Consider the following 24,625-nt stretch of genomic DNA (forward strand, 5'->3'; position numbering starts at 1 on the left):
TTTTGTTCACCAAGACAAGTTTATTATTTACCTTCAAATTGTAACTTCGTAAGTACCGGTACTGAGGCCCATGTTAGTACCACGTGAAATCAGGCTAACAAAGAAACACACACACACACACACACACACACACACACACATATGCACACACACACACACACACACACACACACACACACACACACACACACATATATACAATATATATATATATATATATATATATATATATATATTTACAACTCCTTTTAAGTTCGTTTGAATTTGAAATAATTCAAAATAGGTTCGTCCATAAAAATAGATCACAGTGTAGGATATGGTGAAAATTGTCGAGGTTACATCAACGTTTTGAAATAATTTTTTTGTTAGAATAAAGAGTGTATGTAACATGACACTTTTATGATTGTTATACAGCTCTTCAAGACAAATCGTTGGTTGTGTATTTGGGTTACGCTTATCACTGTGCAAATACATACCTGTGGGGTCGACTTTGCACAGTTCTTAAACGGCAAACACCAGTTGAAAAACGTCACGTTGATTGGTCCGTTTTCAAGCCAGAACCAACATGGCGGGTGTCTTAAAACGAAAACAAGCGTACTTTTTGTAACCTTGAAACGTGGTAGTTTCAACGTTGACAAGTTAGTTGGCAAAGGTGAGTGAAAGATTTGATATCTTGGTGATAGAGATATGCACATTTTACTCACTCGATGTATACAGGCCGAGATGAAAGCATAGACGGCATTTTTAGCAGCCATTGTAACCGTAATGCTGTGCACGTTCCAACCTCCCAAGCAACGTTCACTTTGTCGCGATTGTGTGAATCACTGAATCAGTGAAACTGAAAGTGCCATTCTGTTCCTCGACTGATCGAGATCCGTATAAACTTTGGTGCAAAATATTTTTTTCTAAATCTTACTGAAGTTATTCTTAGTTGTTCTAGCCGATCTGCTGTCAGATGTAAACATTTCATGATTATTATTTTTTGTTAATGTTGAATATATTCTTTGAAGTTGATTAGTAAATATGATTTAGGAACGACAGTTGTTATTGCGGGGTTGTTTTTGTTTTGTTTTTGTTTTTGCTATTGGAGAAGGAAAAAAAGAAAAGAAAAGAAAAAACCCAGAAGTATTGCAGTATTGTGTAAGTTTACAATCCATTCCTCATTACTTAAATACTTGAATTACTTGGGCATAAAAGTTGTAAGTACATCATTTGGGGAATATATTTTTTAGCTGACATTGATTTTTTGGGAACAACCTGACACCTGACTTAACAGAACAAACAAATCTGACAACAGACTTGTGTAAAAGCTGTCACTAGGTCTCGTCTATGGCAAACGGGTTATTGTGTACAACAAAATATTGTGAACAAAATTAACTATGTTGTGTAAAACAATCCCTAGAACTTATGCTAATAGCTAAATTATAATCATGAAGTTTGAATCTTTTATGAAAGTAAATCTTAAAGATATTAGATAAAATAATCATTTGATAAAGGGAATTTTTATTGTTACACAAAGTGTATAGCACATGATGAAATAAACATGGAAACCAACCAATCACAAAACAGCCATTAGGCATTACTGAATCAGCAATATTTTAAAACATTTTGTTGTTGTTTTGTTTTGAGACAGCTGCAAGTTAACAACCAGTATAACACTGAGTATGCATGCAAACACTGTCCCATTTTTAATCAGTCACTCATCACCTGCCACACCTCCCTCCCATCACATGCACAGGCACCGATCATCAGATCTATACATAATGATGTATGCATGCTTGCACTCACACTATGATTACAGATTCTGAATTTTAGATAAATTTAGGGGTAGGTACAGTGCCCAATATAGTATCCAAATAAAAAAAAAAATCAGTGATGGAAACCTGAAAAAAACAAAACAAGAGAAAAAAAACCCAAACAAACAAAAAAACAACAACAACAAAAAACCCAACCCATGTTATACTTTATGTACAAATTTTGATAACAGTATAAATAACAATGGAAGAGTAGCTGTCATTTGATTTGATTTGATTGCATAAATGATTAAATCAGGAACTGGAGCTTGAACTGAAAGCTTGCTGGCCCGAGAAAGATTGGCTTATCACTGTGTGTAAAAGTATCAACAAATGTATTACCTGCTCATTGCTGAGTTTGTCATAGTTGAGGAGAGATGTGCAACAGAAGTGAGAAGGGGGAGTGAGGAAACAACATTTCACACATGTATTGATCATTCAGTTGCCTCTCCATACCCCCAGCGTTCACACTCACAGTTATCCACCACAAAGGACATAGCCTGCTTCCCACTCTGCCCTTCCTTCTGCTTTCTGAATAGTATTAGACAACCAGCATGATCATTACCTTGAAGATTATTATCCATTTGTGCCATGCTTGGGTATAATTTCTGTGTTTCCTTAACTCACTGACGTATTTAATATAATTACACTGCAGGATCCTATATATTACACTACTTTGTCTTCTGCATGCATGTTGATTATTGTTATATATTCATAATTTATACACAAAAAGTGATAAACATAGAAACACATGTGCACATGCATGTACGCACGTGCGCACACACACTTTCGCGCGCGCGCGCGCACACACACACACACACACACACACACACATCAAGGGAGTTCAAGCACTTTCAGATCTGTCTTTACATCTGTTGACATGGGAGATAAAAATAGAAGAAGAAAAAATTCACCTTTAGATGATTTACAAGAAGCCTATATTGGGATCAAACCCAGGACCCTCAAGAGTGAACTCTGATGCTCTAAGTCTAACCACTTGGCAAACATGCCTGTCTGTGCCATGGTGTCAACCTTCAGTGCATCCTCCGCATCCCTGTCAGTTGCAGTGGTGTAGCCCTGTTAATGTTGTAGGTGAAGGGCTTTGATTTTGCTTGTTTTCATCCTATTTTTGTCTTTATTGAATCAAAATTTCAATTCGAATGTGGCATCAAAGCACATAAGATGTACCCAAATCTGCTTAAATGGATGTCTAGGTGTTTGTGTGTGTGTGTGTGTGTTGTGTGTGTGTGTGTGTGTGTGTGTGTGTGTGTGTACTTTCCCATTGACACATTCCATTCTTCTTTCTTATGTTTATTGGGGTTTGCGTGTGAGTATATATATACTTGTGTGTTTTGTAGATATTGTGGAAGCTGCAAGATATAGGAGTGTGTGTGTGTGTGTGTGTGTGTGTGTGTGTGTGTGTGTGTTTGCTGGGAGCTGCGATACACAGGAGTGTGTGTGTGTGTGTTTGTGTGCATGTGTCTGTGCGCTTGTGTGTGTGTGTGTGTGTGTTATTATATCCCTTTCTTTCTTTATTTAGTTCTTTGTTTTATCTGTTTAATTTTGTTTATTATAATTTGTTTACTTATTTTTATATATTCATTTATCTTATTTTGCTGCATTTTATTTTAGTATTGTTGCTGTAGCTGTTGTTAATATTATTATTTATTATCTCGTGATCAGCAGGAAAGCTCAGCTGTGCGGTCACTCCAGGCCTGAAGGATGGATGAAGACGCTGTGACACGGGGAGTGAAGCGGAAGCTTCTCTTCAGTCCAGCGTCCAGTCCCGCGCCCAGTCCCATATTGAAACAGAAGCACCCGTACCTTGCAAACAAGAACAGAAATAATGGCGTGGGAGACACAATGAGACTTAAAAAGGTACTGAATTTTTTGATGTTCGCAGTCCAGACAGAAGAGAGATTAGTTTGTCTCCTGCACAGTGATGAGTCATTCACTTTTTGATTAAAGAGAAAGGTTCATCTACTGCACAGTGATGAGTCATTCAGTTTTTGATTAAAGAGAAAGGTTTTTCTACTGCACAGTGATCAGTCATTCACTTTTTGATTAAAGAGAAAGGTTCATCTAGTGATGAGTCATTCACTTTTTGATTAAAGAGAAAGGTTCATCTACTGCACAGTGATCAGTCATTCAGTTTTTGATTAAAGAGAAAGGTTCATGTACTGCACAGTGATGAGTCATTCACTTTTTGATTAAAGAGAAAGGTTCATGTACTGCACAGTGATGAGTCATTCACTTTTTGATTAAAGAGAAAGGTTCATCTACTGCACAGTGATGAGTCATTCACTTTTTGATTAAAGAGAAAGGTTCATCTACTGCACAGTGAGCAGTCATTCAGTTTTTGATTAAAGAGAAAGGTTCATCTACTGCACAGTGATCAGTCATTCACTTTTTGATTAAAGAGAAAGGTTCATCTAGTGATGAGTCATTCACTTTTTGATTAAAGAGAAAGGTTCATGTACTGCACAGTGATGAGTCATTCACTTTTTGATTAAAGAGAAAGGTTCATCTACTGCACAGTGATGAGTCATTCACTTTTTGATTAAAGAGAAAGGTTCATCTAGTGATGAGTCATTCAGTTTTTGATTAAAGAGAAAGGTTCATGTACTGCACAGTGATGAGTCATTCACTTTTTGATTAAAGAGAAAGGTTCATCTAGTGATGAGTCATTCACTTTTTGATTAAAGAGAAAGGTTCATGTACTGCACAGTGATGAGTCATTCACTTTTTGATTAAAGAGAAAGGTTCATCTACTGCACAGTGATCAGTCATTCACTTTTTGATTAAAGAGAAAGGTTCATCTACTGCACAGTGAGCAGTCATTCAGTTTTTGATTAAAGAGAAAGGTTCATCTACTGCACAGTGATCAGTCATTCACTTTTTGATTAAAGAGAAAGGTTCATGTACTGCACAGTGATGAGTCATTCACTTTTTGATTAAAGAGAAAGGTTCATCTACTGCACAGTGATGAGTCATTCACTTTTTGATTAAAGAGAAAGGTTCATCTACTGCACAGTGATGAGTCATTCAGTTTTTGGTTTAACGCTTGTGGAATAAACAGACAGCTCAACTTAGTAAATGACAAAACTGAGTTAGTAGTCAGACCAGTGATGAGTTGGATGTCAGTATATCACTTGTAATCCATTGCACGCATATGCTTGCGTGCACGCACGCGCGCGCGCGCACACACACACACACACACACACACACACACACACACTCACACTCACACGCACATACACATGTACACAGGCATACAAAAGAAAGAACAGGTAGGGGGCTAACATACTGTTTGTTTTTGTTGATGTTTGATGTCTGAGAGAGAATCATGTAGACATGAGGATAAAGTGAAACCACTTGATTTTATACACATTTTGCTGACAGTTTACGGTTTGTTCTTTTAAACTAATGACACATGTTTAATTGCACACTTGACTACTACACTCAAATATATTGCTTGTTCAAGTTTCAGCCCAGTCATGGCCTCAACAAGAGACCATTTAGGGCTGGGAGACACACCAAGCACTGACATGCACACACACACACACACACACACACACACACACACACACACACACACTTGGAAAGGTACACAGTTGTAACATTGAGACAGAGCACTGTGTTAGTGTTAAAGGATGATTACAGCTAAACCTTTTTTTAAATCAAGCGCTAAGCAGAACGAATCTGAAGTAGTAAACCAGCATTAATGAGACAGAGACAGGCAAGAAGTTAACTTAGAGTTTATGCCTTGTTCCAGACACACAAAAACGTATTGATTTAACACCTTTTAGTGTGAGTAGGTAGGGGTGTAAACGAGCAATCACTGTGTGTGTGTGTGTGTACTTTGTGTGTATTATATATATATATATATATATATATATATATATATATATATCTGTCTTGTATGTGTGTGTGCTTACAGTGTGTGTGCGTGTGCGTGTGTACTCATGACAGTGTGTTTGTGTGTGCATTTTCAGGGGATTTGTTGCTTGGTTATAAATGGCCAGTCATTTTTTTAGTTTTATTTGTTTTGGTTTTTTTTTTTTTTACTTCACTTCACAGATCTTTAAACAATCATGCACAAATTTATACAACCACCACCACTACCACCACTAACCAAAAAACAAATGCACTAATACTGTTGGCAGATCAACCATTGTTTATTTTTCATTACCCTTAACAAGAAAAGAAAGAGTTCAAGCTTGTTATTGTTGTTTCCTTAAACCACAGTTGTCACTCGTGATGCACAGGGTGTACATGGACAATAATGCATTAATAGGACGCCTGCTGACTCGCCCAAACATAATAGGACATTTGTCCAGGTCAAGTCGATAGTTTGTTCATCAGCTATGATCTGAATGAACAGAGTATGTAAACTCAGTATCACTACAATATATTACAGTTAAAAAAAACTACTATCATGGCCTTGTTCCAGTTGAACAAGTAAATTTGAGGGAGGGTCTGTTTGTCACCAAAGTCTCACAGTCACACACAGCGTCTGAGCTGACAAATAAACGCATCATCGTACAATGACACCGCCTTTGAAAAAGTAATTGGACATTTGTCCTTTTCAGCAAACAAATTAAAATGACTGACGATCACAGCTGTTTAATTTAACAGTCCATGTCTGATGCCGATGTTCACCCCTGGGTTTGTCTTTCTTACCACTGCAGGGACAGGCGGTGTATGTGTACAGTGAGGATGAGGCCTGGAAGGAGGCAGTGGTGAGGGAGGTGGATTCCCAGGAGGACCTGGTCACCGTGGCGATGATGGAGGACTCTGAACAGGTGAGGGAGAGGGTGTTGGGGGGAGGGAGGATGTCCATAGGGTCTTGCTTTTGTGTGTGTGTGTGTGTGTAGTTGTTTTTTTTTTCTGTTTTTTCTTTTCTGAAACATAATCATATTTGTTTGTCACGAAAACCATGAATTGGAAGTTATAGACAGAACAACCAGTGGCAAAGCCAGCCAGAATGTAACTTGAGCTGTGTGAAACTTCTTTCAAAGGATTTTTTTTCCTGACATACTTTTGATGCCTATGTTTTAACCCGGTATTCAGTTGTCTGTGTGTGTGTTTGTGTGTGTGTCCATGGTAAACTTTAACATTGCCATTTTTTTTCTGGAAATACCTTCTCTGCCAATACAAAATTTGACTTACACATAGTATGAAAAAAAAATCTTCACAGTCAAACCAATAACAGATTCTAACTTCTAAGTCTCCTGAATTAAGCCGTTTTTATTCCGAATCATTAACAGTTTATTTCGTTGAGGTTTGTTCCGAAATCCAAAAATTCTAAAAACCACTCCCTACTTGAGTTAGGCCTACTAGCAGGTAGGTTGTATTCGAAGACATGACCTCGTTTTTCTTGTTCACAATTAAAAGGAAAGAAATACAAATTCTGGACAGAACACATTCAGTAATACTAACTACACCATTATCGTGTTTACTGCATATAAATATTCTTAAAGTCTTAACTCCCGAGAGCAAGGTTTCGGTTGTGCATGCGCACTAGAGCCTATCCATAAAAGGGAAAGGGGCGGAGTTTATCTATAAAAAGCGCGAGCACGTGTCCGGTAGGTTAGTAGATCGTCATATTTCTCTCCGTTTGCATGTTTTACAAACAATGTGGTCGTTTACGGTTGCCAACGTCGAGGGGCTGTCTGCATGCTTTCCAATTCTCACCGGACAGTACCACGTGCTGGTGCTATTTTTATCTGACAGACACGTATAGCGCAAACACAAACGGCTCTAGCTCCGCCCCTTTTCTCTGCATTCAAATTTTGTATTACGTGTAGCTGACACATTTTGTACTTTCCAAAGTCAATTCAGGTCTAGATTGGAAGCTGCTAGGCAAATCTCGCTCTCTGCCATAAATGAAGCCAAACCGTAGCTTTATTAGGCTTTTATTTTGAATAAACCTTCACCGACGTCACAGTGTCAGACTCTGGTGAGAAACTGGCTTGATTCAAATCGCCCGCCATTTATAGTCCAGTTCAGGCTTTAAGTGGACACTGAATTAACTGGAATGAACTTAAAAGAAAAAATTGAATCGATAGTTTCTTTCAGTTTGTAGGCCTTGACTGTTTCGTGCAGATCTAGAGATCTACTACCATGTGTTGCTTTGTGCTTGAAGGGCTAGCAAAGTCTCCTTTACCCCCGAAATAAAAGAATAATCGAGATATAATAAAACACACGAAAAACATGATTTAAACGGCGTTATTACGTCCACTATAATCACATCTATCGCACGAAGAAGAAAACGTCAACATTGCTTTAAGTATTAAATTTAGTCAAATGACGTCAGATACGCCACAGCAGTGGGGATTATTCTGCTTGCTTCGGAACTAAACATGCATGGTTTGATCCCGCTCGCATACCCTTTTTTTTTTTCTCCCAAGCTTATTTTATATATCATATTTAATACAGAGCACTTTTCAGTGATTTTTTAAATCTCTTTTTTTTTCTACTCATGATTCCTTGACTGGTTAAAGCTTGAAGCACATGTAAGTCTTGAAGTTGAAGGCTTTGCCTCTTGTTTGTTTGTTTTGTTTTTTGTTTTGGGCAGGAGGAAAAATAATGTGTGTGTATGCGCGCGTGTGTGTGTGTGTAAAGAATAAAAGTTTTTAAGATGTCAAAGAATAAGAAATATTTATTATGAACAGAACAAAAAGGTGACGGTGTTAAACTTAAAAGCATCATTAATGCGCTGAACACTCTTTCTCTTTCTGTGTTTTTGATAAGTCATGTTGTAATATAAATGGTGTGCATTCCACCAGGTGACTAGTTTCCATGTGGATGACGTGCTCTTTTGCTGGGAGAATGATGCGATTGAGGTGAACAACCTAACCCATGTCAATCCAGTCCATGAAGCTACAAGTACGTCCTCTTCTTACTTCTTCTTCACTGATTGCACTAGGGATTTTGAAAAAAAAAAGGATGTTTAATCTAAGATACTTACTGTGACCCACAGTTTATACCCTCCAAATCTCCCTGCATATTATCATCAGAAGCTACAGTTCCATTATTTTAGATTGCCATCAAAGAGGGCACTGCATATATATGTAAACAGAGGGGATGCAATATACTAAGGGAGGTTACTAGCTTTTGCGGCTTTCAATTTCTCTTTTTGCGGGGACCACTGGTTTGCATAGGACAAGAATCCAGACCCCTACTGGAGTCTGTACCAGTGGGTCACGATAAGTATGTTAGATTAAAGGTAATTTTAGGGAACAAAATTTCCTTTTCATGATTCTCGCAGGACATTCAACCAATTATCCACAGCAAAACCATTGAGTTTCTGGTACCCCAGCCCCTCAAAAAATGAAAGGAAAAAAAAAAAGAAAAAAAGAAACAGACCTAGTTTTAAGTTTTAGTTTCTCAAAGTCTAAAGAGACATCACTGCATTCAGACAAATCCATATACTCTACACCATTTCTACAAGGCAGATGCCTGACCAGGTCTTGGGTGCATGCATATATGTTTGTGTACTGCCAGTGGATTTCATCCACAGAATTTTGCCAGAGGACAACACTTTTGTTGCCATGGGTTCTTTTTCAGTGCTCAAGGGCGTGTTGCACACAGGACCTCGCTTTGTTGACTCATCTGAATGACTAGATGCGCAGTTTGATTTTTCCAGTCCAACTTGGGAGAGAAGGCAAGACAGGGTTTTGAATCCAGACACTCATGGACGCTGTACTGGCAGATAGACATCTCTTCTTCTTCTTCTTCTGCGTTCACTCGTATGCACACGAGTGGGCTTTTACGTGTATGACCATTTTTACCCCGCCACGTAGGCAGCCATACTCCGTTTTCGGGGGTGTGCATGCTGGGTATGTTCTTGTTTCCATAACCCACCGAACGCTGACATGGATTACAGGATTTTTAACGTGCGTATTTGATCTTCTGCTTGCATATACACACGAAGGGGGTTCAGGCACTAGCAGGTCTGCACATATGTTGACCTGGGAGATCGTAAAAATGTCCACCCTTTACCCACCAGGCGCCGTCACCGTGATTCGAACCCGAGACCCTCAGATTGACAGTCCAACGCTTTAACCACTCGGCTATTGCGCCCGTCAGATAGACATCTCGAAACCTAGAGTATTGTGGAATGCATTATGGGGTGCTCATCTGTGAACGTTCTGCATTTTTTCAAAGCAAATTTATTTTCTCATGACGCGTGCTTTCATATGAAATCACTCTTTTTTTTTATGATGCCCTGCTTATAAGGTGCACATGTAATCGGATTGTTTTGTGTTGTGCAGTTCTGTCCTGCCTGCACAAGCGGTTTGAAGTGGGGATTTACTACACCAATGCTGGTAACACAGTGGTGGCTGTGAACCCCTACAAAGATGTGAGCCATCTGTACACCATGGAGCAAATACAGGCCTACCACTCCAGGGAACAGGTACCAGGAGTTGTGTGTGTGTGTGTGTGTTTGTGGTGTGTGTGTGTGTGTTTGTGGTGTGTGTTTGTGTGTGTGTGTGTGTGTGTGTGTGTGTGTGTGCATTACATGTATTATTGATATTTGTACAGTGCTTATTTTTGGTCAGGGACCAAGAGCTTTACAAATACGAGTCATTTGCACAACAGGCTGTCTTCCTGGTTAGATCCAACTGACGCGTATGTGCATGTATGTGTGTGTATACACGTGTGTGTGTGTGTGTGTGTGTGTGAGAGAGAGAGAGTGAGTGGAGGGTTGGCGGCAGGAGCAAACAACAAACAACAGGTCCGGAAACTGATAACCAAACTAATTAATATTATTTCACTTAATTATGTTGTTAAGCCCATTTCACAGTTGTTGTGGGTTTTTTTTGTGTTTTTTTTTTTTTTTGCATAATGCAGGTTGGTCTTTGAATATCATGATTCAAAATCTCAAAAACAAAAAAGAAAGAAAAGAAGAAAGCAACCAAACAGCTCAAGGATGAACAAGACTGATAGTGAGATACTGATGCATGGTATTATCACTCTTTGTGTGTGTGTGTGTGTCCCCATCAGGGCCTGCTGCCTCACATCTACCCTGTGGCAGAGAATGCCTACATCAGCCTGGTCCGAGAGTTGGGCCACGTCAACCAGAGCATCGTCATCAGTGGCGAGAGCGGAGCAGGAAAGGTAGCATTTGAAAAAGAATACAAATTATTTTCTGTTAGTTGATTGAGTGTGTGTGTGTGTGTGTGTGTGTGTGCTTATGAGTGTGTGTGTGTGCGTGTGTGTGTGTGTGTGTGTGTGTGTGTGGCAGGTTCCTCCTTGACAAGATGTGTTGTCACAGTAAGTGGATGCTGTCTGTCTGTATTCTGCTTGTGGAAATTTGTTAAACTTGTCGAGAGTGATAGTGTTTGGTGACAAGGAGTTAACTTAATGAATAAACTTTGTTTTCTTTTTTCTTTTTTTCTTTTCTTTCTTTTTTTTTTTGTTATTTGCAGACTGTGTCAGCAAAACATTTGCTGAGATATCTCACCATCATTGCCAATCCTGTCATTGAAAGGTAAGGAGAAGCTGGAAGAGGGAGTGCTTTGGAGGAGGGCTGGTTTGATTGAAAGGGAGTGAGAGAGAGAGGGAGGGAGGGAGGGGGGTGGGGGAATCAGTAAATATTTGGGTCCAAGTATTTCACTAATCGTTTCCAGTTTTGATGAATGCGTTTGCATTTTGCACCACAGATGGACAATTATATGCATCTTGTTTAAACTCTGAGACTTCGCATGGACAGATGAAAGAAAAAAAAAGATTAGTCCTTGATTGGAGATAGGTATGAATAGGTATATGCTCAAATTAAATATACACCTGGGTGCTTTCTCCTGCTTGTTCACACACACACACACACATATACTATAGGAGCACACATACACACACAAACACACACACACACTTACACAATCACTAACTCACTCATACATACATTCACACATATCCACACCACAAACATTTTCTTCATTGTGTGTGTATACATTTTCATTGTCTTTTAGCATCTCCTTGTTTGCCATGTTTCCTCTGTGTCCCTTATTCCCTGTCAGCCTTGCATTAGTTACACCTGAACTTGATGCCATGCTTTATTTCAGCTGGAGTCTAGACGACAAGGGGTTCCAGATTGAGCAAAGAGTTGTGGATTCCAACCCTATCTTGGAAGCCTTTGGTGAGTTAGCGCAGCAGATCTACACACTTTGTGTTTCATTTTGACATGCTTCAGCTGCAGCTGTGCAAGTCTAAGGCAGGGGTGGTAGTGCGTCTGTCGATTTGTTGAGAGAACAACACACTGATACGCCTGTGAGGAGACTGAGAGTATTTTATATTAGGATTGCGTTTTTTATGCTCTGTAATACACAGAGTATGAAAATGTAGCCCTTGTGTGATTTTTCCTTTGGAAAGTTTTGACAAAAGTTGTGAAAAAGTTAATTCTTTTAAAAAAATACATTGTGGCCTGGTTTTGCATGTGTGTGTGTGTGTGACATCGTGACAGTGGCAATTGTAAATATATCCTTTTCTTTATGAAAAAGTCCCAAACTAAGCAATGTTCAGCAAGCAACTGAAGGGCAATATTTATTACGAAAACGTCTGAAAGTAAGAAAATGTTTAGATGAAATTTTGTGCTCTAACAAGAGTCAAATAAAATCATGTCTCTTACAGCCCAGCCAACCCAAGAGGGGCCGTTTCAGGGCTGACTTTTCAAGAGTCAGGGTTAGATGAAATGTGTTGTAGTGGGGAAGAAAGAGGGGAAAGGAATATGGCAGGCACATGGTCAACCTGGATCCAGAATGTTGCCAGAAAGCTGGGTATCAGGTGGACAGCTCCCATGCGCCACTCTTTTGGTTGCATTTTGTTTTTCAGTGGCACTGTTGTTGCTGCTGAAACTCTTGCACCAAATAGTAAACCAACTTTTATTCATTTTCTACAATAGTCTTTTTCTTTTGAGTAGTTGGGCTGCAGTTCCTACTCTTTAAAAAAAAGAAAAAAAGAGTAGGCTTACACACACACACACACACACACACACACACACACACACACACACACAAATGCATGCATGTGTGAACGCACACATACATTATATATGTATTACTCAAATGTTCTTTGCCTTAAATCTCTCACTCCAAGTTTCTGTTTGAAAAACACGCCTCAGCGCCAAGCATCTTAGAATGGAAGCTCTCAGTCACAGGCTTTGGTTCATGTCAAAACAAGACAATGGACTTGTTCACTTCAAACTGTTAGGGGGGTAAAGGTTAGTTATTGCTCTACTGGCAGGAAACTGGTTGTAGCTGTCAAGCTTTGTTACAATGTGAAAAAGGATCCTTTTAACATGATCTGATAATGTCCACTTAAGTTGCCTGTGGCAGTGCACTGTCTAGTCGACTAAAGTTGCCCAAGGCGGTGAAAGAGTTAAAAAATGAAAAAAATTAAAAACAAGAAAAAGCTCTGAATATGAATAATGAAAAGTTCAAAATTCAGGAATGCTGTAGACTGTGCTTTAATGTCAACTTTTTTTGTTGTTGCCATTTTGTGCATTACCCCCGCAGCCCCACTAGAGGCATCAAGCTGCCACTGGACCTTTCCTGCAAACTTTTCAGTATTACAAAACTCAGTCACTCCCACTCAAAAGGATACGGGAGGAATCATGAGCTCCGGGCCTGGGAGAGTCTCTTACCGAGTCTCAATCCCAGCATCATGATCCCCTGCCTTCGTGGTATGGCACACGAGGCATGGAACCCGCGCTTAGGCACCCAGCGAAAATCCGACCCCCAACAGAGAAAGGAAAGACAGGATCGACTTAGAGGCAGAAAAAATCGAACGAATCGAGGGTGCCGAGTCGAATCGAGTACACAGAATGTAAGCATACAATAAACACAAGCCGCATGCAACAAAATAAGGCCAAAAGGATACGCTGAACAGCCGAAAAAAGCGTAAGACGAGACAGAGCGTAAACCTGACAAGATGGCGTGGAGAGCCTTGGCCAAAGGAATGATTAAGCGCTTATAGTTTTTAGAGGCGTTTGATTGGCTGAGAACGGGTGGGCCCGTCTTTTCACTGTTAGCCGCGCGAAATTTGGCCAAGCAGAGCAAACCAATAGGCCTAGTTTGCATCAGTTTGACATGGTACAGTATATGACACCAAACATGGAGTATAATACAAACTCCTCCTTTCATTATCGTTTTGCATTTATTGAATCTGTCTGAGCTGTTTTATTCAGAGTGAAATAGTCGGCGTTGTGGAACTGTGCAGGGAATGCTGCCACCACCAGAAACGACAACAGCTCCAGGTTTGGGAAATTCATCCAGCTTCAGTTTTTGAGGTGAGGTCAAAAGATTGTTGTTCATTGTTTCTTCTTTGTCTCTCTCTCTCTCTCTCTGTGTTTCTTTGTCTCTTAGTATTTGTCTTTTTTGTTGTCATTGTTTCTTTTCATTTTTTTCTGTATACTGCTGCTGCTTTTTTTTTTCTTTTTTTTGTGTGTGTGTTTATTTTTCTTTAATTTTTTGTTTGTATGTATGTTTTTATCATGTCGTTTTTCTCTCATTTCTTCTGCCATGAAGGAAGGGGGATGACAGGCGAAGTGCTGTGCAAACATGACGTGTTCATTGGTTTTCATCTCAGAGAGAGATGGTAGGTGCTGCTGTGCAAACATGTATGATGATGTCCAGAACTGTGGGGTCTGGAAAGGATGAACAGAACTGGAGACAGCCTGACTGCTGTAACAGCCACTCGAGTGGGTAAAGTGTTGGGACTTTCAGGGATCAGATACCAGTCATGGTGCTAGATAGGTTAATTTGAGGGTGGAGGTTTTTTTTTCCAGATCTCCCATATTAATTTGCACACCTGCCAGCACTGAGACCCCATTTGTGTGTATCATTACCATGTTCTTTTATAATTTGTAATGTTCATTGGATTTTTCTTCCAAGAAAGAAAAGAAAAAAGAAAAAAACCATGGAAGAAATATTGCTTAAAAAGAAAGAAGTGATGATGAAGGAATTTGTATGTGTGTGGGCGTCAGGAGCGGTCAGATCCAGGGGGGTGCCATAGAGACCTACCTGCTGGAGAAGACGCGCGTCATGCACCAGGGCGAGAGGGAGAACAACTTCCATGTCTTCTATCAGGTACGCTGCCTTGGTGGGTGGTGGGGTATTTCCATGTGTGATAGTCATGTCCGACCATGGCCATCAGAACAGCAGAGGAGGCAGCTGCTGACCTGACGACGACTATCTGGGCTAGAATCTGATTATAGTGGGGAGCGTCTTGCACGAGTTACATCCCCACTTTCTCGGCCAAGAGAGCTTCAGGACAGTTGGTGTTGTGATGGTCACCAAAGGCCAGCTGGCCACAAAGGCTACAGCACTACGAGCCAGTACAATCTTGCCTCCTAGTTTGAGGGTATTTCATATGATAACATAAACTCTGTTTCTGTTGTCTGATAAAGAAACTGTAGTCTGTTGTATGATAACAGAAACTATTTACCTATTGTCTGGTAAAGATACTGTGTAATCTTTTGTATGATAAGAGAAAACTGTTTGTGTGATAAAGAAAATGTAGTCTGTTGTATGATAATAGAAACTCTGTTTCTCTTGTCTGATAAAGAAACTGTATTCCGTTGAACTCAATAATCTGTGTGTGTATATATATATATATATATATATATATATATATATATATTATAGTAATTTCTGTTTGGTGCCATCCAGTTTATCTTTTTTTATTTTTCATATATTTTACTTTACTTGTTTGTTTTTATGTTGGACTTGTGCTGCTGCTGCCGAAACACAAATCTGTGTACCCAAGTACTGACAATGAAGTATGTGTATGTGTATATGCGTCGTGTTGTGTGCCGACAGATGACAGGACTGAGGGCAGAGCCCAGCGACCCTGACTGGATGAGGGACCTGCAGGCTGAGATGGCTGACACCACCTTCGTCTGCGTGCCTTGCAACCAGGGTACGTGTGTGAATGGTGCAGCTGGAAAGATTTTTTAAGACAATGCTGGGAGACTGGGATAGTGTTTGGTGTTGTCGTTGTCTTCACCTTCAGGTTTAATTTCTTAAATGTAATGATGTACATACGTTTTTACTTGAAATGTTTGATGAATATTGCTTTATCATGTGATGATGTAGCCTGTGTGTTTCAATTGTTTGTCATTCGTGTGTGTGTGTGTGTGTGTGTGTGTATGTGTGTGTGTGAACATTTGTTTCATCTTTCTAGTTTTGATCTGTGTGTGTAATGCGGGGTGTTTTTTTTTTTTTGTTTTTTTTTAATACCTGTTGCATTTCTTGATTTAATCAACTGACATGACCTATTTTAATTTTTCTCTCTCGCCTATATTTCAAATTATATGCATATGTGTGGGGATGTTTGAGTGAATGTTTTTTTTTTAGTGCTATTGTAAAGCGCATAGAGCTTCAAGAATATGCGCTATAGCAAGAAGTCTGAATAAATAAATAAAATAAAGAAGAAAAGGAAAAAAGAGCAGGGTGGTGGTGGTGGAAGGTTCGGGTTTGCATCTTCTGTTTAGATTTTAGGCTTTTGTTTTTGTTTTCATGGCGCGTGTGGTGTGATTGTGATATGTCGTAATGTATTTGTGTGTGTGTGTGTGTGTGAGTTTGAGACATTCGGTTACAACTTATAGTCTGTATCATAGTTATGTCTCATTACATCTCATTTGCATAGCTCAGATTTCAGGGATCATTGGTGTGAATTTTTGGAGGGTTGGGCATAGGGACTCCTCAACACACACACACACAAATGAAAAAATAAAACAAATTAAGGAAAAATCGCAGCAGTGCAGCTTTGCAAACTGAAGTGGATGTGAACCCGTCAGGATGCTGTGGTGTGTTGCAGACTGCAGTGAGAACGCAGAGCTGAGAGAGACGCTGGACGCTATGAGCCGCATCGGGCTGAGCAACGATAGCCAGAAAGACATCTTTCAGGTCAGTCGTTGAAAGGTTGAGCACCAACAGCCGAAAAGATATCTTTCAGGTCAGTTGTAGAAAGGCTGAGCATGGACAGTCAGAAAGACATCTTTCAGGTCAGTTGTAGAAAGCGGTGTTCAGGGAATCAACAACTGGGGGAGTTAAGTTTTTGAGGTGTGCAGGATATGAATGGATAAGAAGCGTTTCCATAGAACGTATGGACATTCACCCCTTTCACACAGACTCATGCAGATGTTTTGCACACACACACACACACACACACACACACACACACACACACCACAAATGACGAATGAACACATACATGCATGAAGACATGCATGCATGCATGCACACACTCACGCACATGTGCGTGTGCACATACACACACACACACACACACACACACACGCACGCAGACATACATATACTTGCACGAACATGCTAAGTCGTGTAAAAGAGATTATGCTGGTATTAAGAGCCTTGGTCTGTTCAACTATGTTCAAGCATTCCATTCTTCATATAATCTGTTTGGAAATGATTACCTTGTGAATAATCAGCACTGGAAAGCAACATGCCCAGACAGTAGATGGCAGTCTTACTGTTACAGTTTAATGCTTCATGCTGACCATGCTTAAGAAGAGTTTGAAAACACAGAAAGTGTGTTATTACTTAGATGTGTGGAGTGTAAAACACCGAAAGTGTGCTCGTACTTTGCACTTGTGTAGATGCTCAGAATGGTGTTCCAAATCATTTGGTCATCACCAAGGTTTCCTCAGTGTTTGGGAGGTGAGACATTTAAATCACAGCTGGCACTGTGTGTTACGCAGCACCCAGTTGTATTACAGGCTTGGGCCCCATGACAGGCATGAGTTTTCTCTGTGTAGATTTTACTGGCCATCCTGTACCTGGGGAACCTGGTCTTTGTCAACGTCAGTGACGACAGCAGTGATCTGGATGGAAGCCTCAGTGAGTAGCAGCATAGTAGCAGTAGCAGCATAGTAGTAGTAGTAGCAGCAGCACTAACAGTAGCAATAGTAGAAGTAGCAGCAGCAGCAGTAGTAGTAGTAGTAGCAGCAGCAGTAGTAAGAGGAGTAGTAGTAGTAGTAGTTAACATTTGATGTCTTTTCACACTGATTTTTTTTTGGTTTTTTTTATGTGATATTAGACAATCCTTCGTGAATAAATGTTCACTGGTCACTGTATCATATGACATTTTTTGTTTTGTATCACATCTTCTTCTGTGAGTGTCAGCTCGTCAGAATGAGTTATTTAAAAAAAAAAAAAAAGAAAAAGAAAAAAAGGCCTTTGGTGTTCTGACTTATCATACTTCACCTTTCTCACGATGTGTGATTTTAGATGGACCGGGAAAAACAACAACTTCTCTCTGAAGGCTGACATTCACTGTCTGATCATCCCTACGTCTGTTCTCTTTTTTTCTGTCACCGTATTCACAGACTCCTCAGATCAGAGTGACGGTCAGGACTCTGACGAAAAATCCTACATCGAAGTGTCAGGTAGAGCTCGTGTTTGCATGGGCCTTGGGGATGTTCTGTCTTGAGTTGAAGCGCAGACTTTCATCTGTTGTTACTATCTTTTTTCTTTTTTTTTTTTCTTCTCTTGCATACACGCTGATTGGAAGTGAATGAGAAAGACTAGCTGCATTTAGCATCAAGCATTTGAAGTCACATGGACATTTTGGCATGCTACTAAAGAGTCTTGAAGCTGGCTTGTGAAAAACTGAAATTAAAACTTGAAAATGGAAACTTGGGTTTGATCGTTTTGTTTTATGAGGGAGAATTTGCCTTGCATTTGTTTTTTGTTTTTTTAATTTCTATATTCTTCTTTTTTTCTTTTTTTTTCTTTTTACTGTAATGCGGGTTGTTCTCGTTCGTTTTTTAAAAAATTTTTTAATTCTTAATGGAATGAAGTTTACTCATTGACATATTTTAATTTTTTGTTTTGTTTTTGTTTTACTTTTGTTGTTCATTTTTTTTCCACCTCCAGGAGTATAATTCATTCGCACTAGAAATAAGGCGTTGTGTGTGGAAGACATTTTTGTCAACAAAGCGTAGTTTCTCAGATTCTTAGTTTTAAAAAAAATTTATTTATTTATTTTAGCAGGATGTTTTCCTGTTTTTAGACTTGAACTTTGGGACTTGAGGCATGAGAGAGAATGGTTACTTTTAGGAGACTTGAGGCATGAGAGAGAATGGTTACTTTTAGGAGACGGGGTCTTCCTAGCAAATAATGAATCCAAACCCCAAATTTATTCAGGTATTAGATCCACCACCACCCCTCCACAGAACGTGAGTTGGTGCTGTACTTTTTTTTGCCATTTGTTTTATCAAATCCCAGTCCTTAAAAAAAAAAAAAATGCAAGCAAACAAAATGAAAACAAAAATCAGACTGAACTACTCTTGTGAATGGCCTTACTTTTAGGCAGCAGACCATGGTAATAAGTTTTTTCTTAACACTGTAAATCAACTCAATGTTTAATTTTTTTTTTTTGTTGAAATGATTTTTTATAAGCTTGTATACATGTGCAAACATGGCATTTGGCAGACAAATATTCAGCATGAGTAAGTATAACTCTGTTGTGGGGGAGGGGAGAATGATAGACTTGCTAATCTATGCAATGTTTGTAAATCAATTTTTTCCCCATACAGGTCCAATTTTTTAGTTAGATTTTTATTGTTCATTTATCTCTTCTTGTTATCATGTGTATGTTTCTTTTCTGTTGTATTTAAAAAAAGAATAAAAATGCTTTAGATTAAAAAAAAAAATCCTACTTTTAGATTTTGTTTAAAGATAGATTTAATTATGTCTTTTGTTTTGTTTCTGGTGACATGGAGATCGTGTGTGCGTGTGTGTGTGTGCATGTGTGTGTGTGTGTGTGTTTTGACGGGTGCAATAGCTGAGTGGTTAAAATGTTGGACTTTAAATCTGATGGTCCTGCGTTCGAATCTGGGTAATGGCACCAGGTGGGTAAAGGTGGAGATTTTTCTGATCTCCCAGGTCAACATATGTGCAGACCTGCTAGTGCCTGAACCCCCTTCGTCTGTATATGCTTGCAGAAGATAAAATAAGCTTGTTAAAGATCCTGTAATCTATGTCAGCGTTTGGTGGGTTACAGAAACAAGAACATACCCAGCATGCACGCCCCCAGAAAATGGAGTATGGCTGCTTACATGGTGGGGGAAAATAAACAAAATGGTCATACATGTAAAATGTTAACATGCCTGTCTGAGTGTGTATGTGTGCATGCCTGAAATATGATGAATGACACAGAAAATGAATGATGAGTGCCTAACGGCAGTCATCAGTCAGCTCTACCTAGGTGGACATCCTGTAGTGCAAGTGACCCCTACTTTGTAAAGCGCTTAGAGCTTAGTCTCTGACTGAGGATAGGCGCTATAAAAATATTCATATCATTCATTCATTGTGGGTGTTTGTGTGTGTGTGTGTGTGTGTGTGTACAGTGTCAGACCAGGCCCTGGAGAAAAGTGGGCAGCTGCTGGGATTGAACCCTGAGCACCTCAAACAGACCTTGCTGCACCGCAGCCTGCAGGCTGGGGGCCGTCGCCAGAGCCTCTGCGTCAAACGCATCAGCATTGCTGAGGCCCGCAGTCGCCGAGACATCCTGGCCATGCTGGTCTATTCCAGGTGAGGTTCAGGTGATGGATGCTTTGTGGCTTTTTTTTTTTTCTTTTCTTTTCTTTTGTATCTATTTCCAGGTAAAGTTCACACAGCCATGGATGGGACAGGGAGCATGGCTGTATTGTATAGATTTCCTTGCTGGCACGTTTTGGTGGGGTGGGGGGGGGGGGGGGGGGGGGTTGTGGAGTGTAATATTTCCATGGTATCTTAAGAGGTTCCAACATTTTTTTATTTTTTTTTTTAAGCTGAATGGATCTCATGAGAATATTCTCATTCATGCATTTAAAAAAAAAAAATTTTTTTAATAGTTAAAAAACAAACAAACAAACAGCCATGTAATTGTTTGCAGGCTGTTCGAGTGGCTGGTGGGCTTCATCAACAGTCGTATCAAGGCAGAAGTCTTTGACAACGTCATTGGTGAGTCAACATTTCCATGAAACATGGTGGAAGCTCTGCAGGAAGGAGTGATGAAAGAACACTGATTTTCATCTAGAATCAGCTGTTCTCGATGAAGACTACTGACTGTCAACTGGAATATTATTCAAATAAAGCAATATATCATGACAAGCAGAAACTGTTTACTGAATATATAACTCATCTCCATGTACGCAGAGAAGAGTTTATATGCTATGGGAACAAAACGCAAAATGCACACTGTCACATATTGAAAGTACAGTTGAATGATTTATCAGATGAACTTCATGTTTTCAAATTCAGCGACTACAAAGTTTGTGTATTACTTGAGCAGGCAGCATTAATTATGCACACTTTTTGAGCAGGTGGCGTTCATTGTGTACACACTCATCTGCACACCGTACACGTCAGCAGAGATGTTGAGGAGGAATAACGTTGCGTTGTTAACTGTTTGCCAGCCTTGAGACGTATGACTTAGTCCCTTTCGTTGTACTGTCATACGCCTACAGGATGTATCTCTCACGTCCAGTTTTCTTAGCAATTGTTGATAGTTTAACTCACTCGGGACGACAAGTTTTCTCCCTTGCTTTTCCCCACAGACGGCCCATTTGTAAGGGTTTGGAAAAAAATTACAAAAAATACAAAATACTGTGTATGAAAATGAAACTTTCAGAACTGGTTTATTACGTGTTGAGCTATTACATATTAAAAAAAAAAAATCAAATTTCTCATCTTATTTTTACAGTTTTGCCATATGTAGAAAATACTGCCAATTTTTCACCCTGAATCACCATACCCATGCTCGCTTTCTGCATTAAATTCGCTTTCTTCTTCGTCATCATCCACCTCTTCAATGTCCGACCCTTCAGTTTGTAGCATTTCAAGTACTTCGGCAACCCTAAAACGTTGCCGTCACTGCCTTGTTCGCTTCTCAACATTCTGAGAAGAGCCCGCTTTGCTAACAGGCTGGCACGCGAGCAGACGACCGGTCAGTGACTTTGTCAGCGTGTGTGCGAGACGGGCCACACATCCCAGGCTGACCAATCATTCTGTTCGATTGTGGAGTGACCCAGAATAGCGCACTCTGCTTGGCTAATCACAAAATCACGTGTACAGCGCATGATGGAATTTTACTTTCGGAGAATGCTATTCCATTCCTTCGTCCGAATCCGAATATGTTTTGTGTAGGAATGCGTGAGCATTCCTTCGTCCGGAAAGAGTTAAGGAAAGGGAAATGACCCACTCTGTTTCACCCTGTTGTCTAGAAAGTTTGAGGATTGTTTGCACCCTTGGGTTTATTCAGTCTGCACAGTATGACTCACAAGTAGTGGAAAATTCTGGAGTCACTTTGCGCATACGGCTGGTCAGGATAGCGTTGTCTTGCATGGATTGATATCATCTCATTTTTCGAATGTTTTGATAGCCTTACTGGGTTAGAAGTGGCTTGCGAAATAATGAAAGACATGGACAGTGGGGAATTGGTGTAGAGGAGAGAGTGGTGATTCAGGTGCAGATTTGGATTATGATAATAACAGTCACCACCACCCACTTTTTGTCACATGGTGAAAAGTAACGGTGATGTTAAGTTGTGTCCCTGCGAAGACCGACCAGTCTGCGTCTGAAGCAGGCCAGAGGTAAAGTGACAGTTGAATCTGTTGCTGGAACAAGTACTGTTGAATTACCCAGTGTCCAGTGTGGAAAGGAAAAGGAGGTGAGGAGAGGGGGTGGGGTGGGGGTCAGTCCAGTTCGTCACAGAGGGAGGGGGTGGGGTTGGTCTGCTGGCTGCATGCCAGCACACAGCCAGGCTGCCCAGTTTTCTTTTTCATCAAACTCTTGGTTAGTACACACAGGGCCACAGGCTTCCAATGAAAACATGATTTTACTGGAAATCCTGGAATCAGCTGTGAATTTTTAACCAGGTTCTTTGACTTGGGACTTAAGAAAAACAACACTGACAACCGTTATACAGTGGAATTAAAATATTTCATCATCTGATTAAATTACAATATATGAGCAATCATCATATAAAATTTCCAGATGTCTTTATATTTTAGGAAGTTGAGCACAGTTGTTTGGCACTTAGGTGACATGAACAGTGTGATGGTGTGTTATGACAGGTCTGCTGGATATATACGGCTTTGAGATCTTCCCTACCAACAGTCTGGAACAGCTGTGCATCAATTATGCTAACGAGCGCCTGCAGCAACACTACGTCGCTCAGTTCTTGAAGAATCTACAGGTCAGCGTTGGTGTGTTTTTCAAGACATTTAGTCGGTTGTTTCAGAGGTGTTTGTGTGTGTATGTGACACACACTTTCACACAGACATGACTCCATGTTTAAATTACAGAAAAAACACTTTTGTCATGGTAATGTATGTGTAATTAATTCCTTTGTAGTCCTAGTTCCTTCGCTGTCTGCCTTCAGAGTTTGCATGCACAAGCAGAAGGGAGGTAATGATAACAAGGGAGGTTACTCACCATGGCTACTTTGGCTTCTGCCCTGAATGGACTGGTATTTTACATGAGACAGGAATCAGACCCCTCAGGGCCAGCACTTATCGGTCATGGTTAGTATGGGCATGACAGACCTGTCAGCCCTTCCGTTATTGGTGGAAAAGTAGATTCCGAAGAGGCTGGGTCACCCTGAACGGAGGCTACCAGGCACACCAAGATCCCATCAGGACACTGGAGAGAAGACACCAGACTACCATCTACCGCCTTCGCACAGGACACTGTGGCCTCCGAGCACACCTGAAGAGGATTGGAGTGGCAGCCACATCCCTATGTGATTGCGGCCAGGCTGACCAGACCCCATCCCATATTCTCCAAGACTGCCCCCTGTATGAGAAGATGCGGCAGCAGTCCTGGCCTGGGGGTGCTGACCTCAACACCAAGCTCTGGGGGACGGCAGCCGATCTTCACCGGACGTCCGAGTTTGTGGCATCCCTCGGACTTCGACCCTGACTGCGTAGCTGTCGAATGCAAAGAAGAAGAAGAAGAAGAGGTGGAAAAGAAAAAAAGTAAGTTAGTTCTGGCAGCAGCACTGTGAGATGAGTGTTGGACTGTGTGCAGATGGAGTACCAGGAGGAGTGTCTGCACTGGGAGCCCATCGACTACAACGACAACAGGCCCTGCGTCAATCTGCTGGATGGCCGTTTCAGCGTCTTTGGTCTCCTCAATGAGGTTCGTTTGTGCATCCGTCCATCTCCTTTGCCCTGTCGTGGGATGGTGCATGCATGCACATGTGCATACACACTCAGATAGATGTGTGTATATATATATGTGTGGGTGTACATGTGTGTGCATGTGTGTGTGCCATTTTGACACCTATTTAATTCAAATGACAGCAAACCTTACATGTGAATTAGTTGTTCTGTTCGTACGCACATGTGTGTGTTTTTGTGTGGATGCATGCATGCATGCAAGTGTGAGTGTGTCTGGCATCAAACCAGGCATGGCAGACCCTCACGATGGGGTTGAGGGACAATGTCTCAGGGAGTGGTGGCAGCAACTATGGCCAAAAGACACTTGGTGTGGTTGGCTTGGGGCTTGGCCAGTGGATGGGATGGCCCGCACTTCTCACCTCATATACTGTATGGCTGCCACTGCACTGGGAGTGGACAGGTCCGGGTGACCATTCTCCTGCAGTCTGTGCCAGAGACACAAAGACGGCTGCAGGAGGGTGGTTGGCAGCTTGTGACTGCTGTCAGTCCCTTTGCTGATGTGGTCTGGCATTGCTGGATGTGCAGGTTGTTGGAGGAGCCCAGTGGCCCTGAAGACGGCTGAATACAGTTGGGCCACCGCCTTGACAACAGTTAGACCACACCAGTTTCAGTTTCAGTTTTTCAAGGAGGTGGCACTGTG

General features: G+C 40.6%; 1 protein-coding gene across 3 annotated transcripts in view; it reads left to right on the forward strand.

Annotated features, from left to right (window-relative positions):
* LOC143288497 (unconventional myosin-XIX-like) overlaps nt 1-24,625 on the forward strand; it is a 47,389-nt gene that overhangs the window by 9,973 nt on the left and 12,791 nt on the right. The window contains exons 1-17 of one of the 3 annotated variants that reach the window (XM_076597067.1): nt 563-652; nt 3,477-3,671; nt 6,485-6,598; nt 8,585-8,684; nt 10,073-10,215; nt 10,806-10,919; nt 11,231-11,292; nt 11,864-11,937; nt 14,016-14,085; nt 14,782-14,884; nt 15,617-15,716; nt 16,617-16,705; nt 17,575-17,656; nt 20,170-20,353; nt 20,697-20,764; nt 22,879-23,000; nt 23,834-23,944. In XM_076597067.1, the coding sequence (XP_076453182.1) occupies nt 3,516-3,671; nt 6,485-6,598; nt 8,585-8,684; nt 10,073-10,215; nt 10,806-10,919; nt 11,231-11,292; nt 11,864-11,937; nt 14,016-14,085; nt 14,782-14,884; nt 15,617-15,716; nt 16,617-16,705; nt 17,575-17,656; nt 20,170-20,353; nt 20,697-20,764; nt 22,879-23,000; nt 23,834-23,944 (1,692 nt within the window). In that variant the 5' untranslated portion in view covers nt 563-652; nt 3,477-3,515. Of the gene's footprint in view, nt 1-562; nt 653-3,476; nt 3,672-6,484; nt 6,599-8,584; nt 8,685-10,072; nt 10,216-10,805; nt 10,920-11,230; nt 11,293-11,863; nt 11,938-14,015; nt 14,086-14,781; nt 14,885-15,616; nt 15,717-16,616; nt 16,706-17,574; nt 17,657-20,169; nt 20,354-20,696; nt 20,765-22,878; nt 23,001-23,833; nt 23,945-24,625 lie in introns of those variants that run through there. The other 2 variants (XM_076597065.1, XM_076597066.1) reach the window with 2 other exon arrangements.

This window comes from Babylonia areolata, chromosome 12, assembly GCF_041734735.1.
Source record: "Babylonia areolata isolate BAREFJ2019XMU chromosome 12, ASM4173473v1, whole genome shotgun sequence".
Taxonomy (NCBI): domain Eukaryota; kingdom Metazoa; phylum Mollusca; class Gastropoda; order Neogastropoda; family Buccinidae; genus Babylonia; species Babylonia areolata.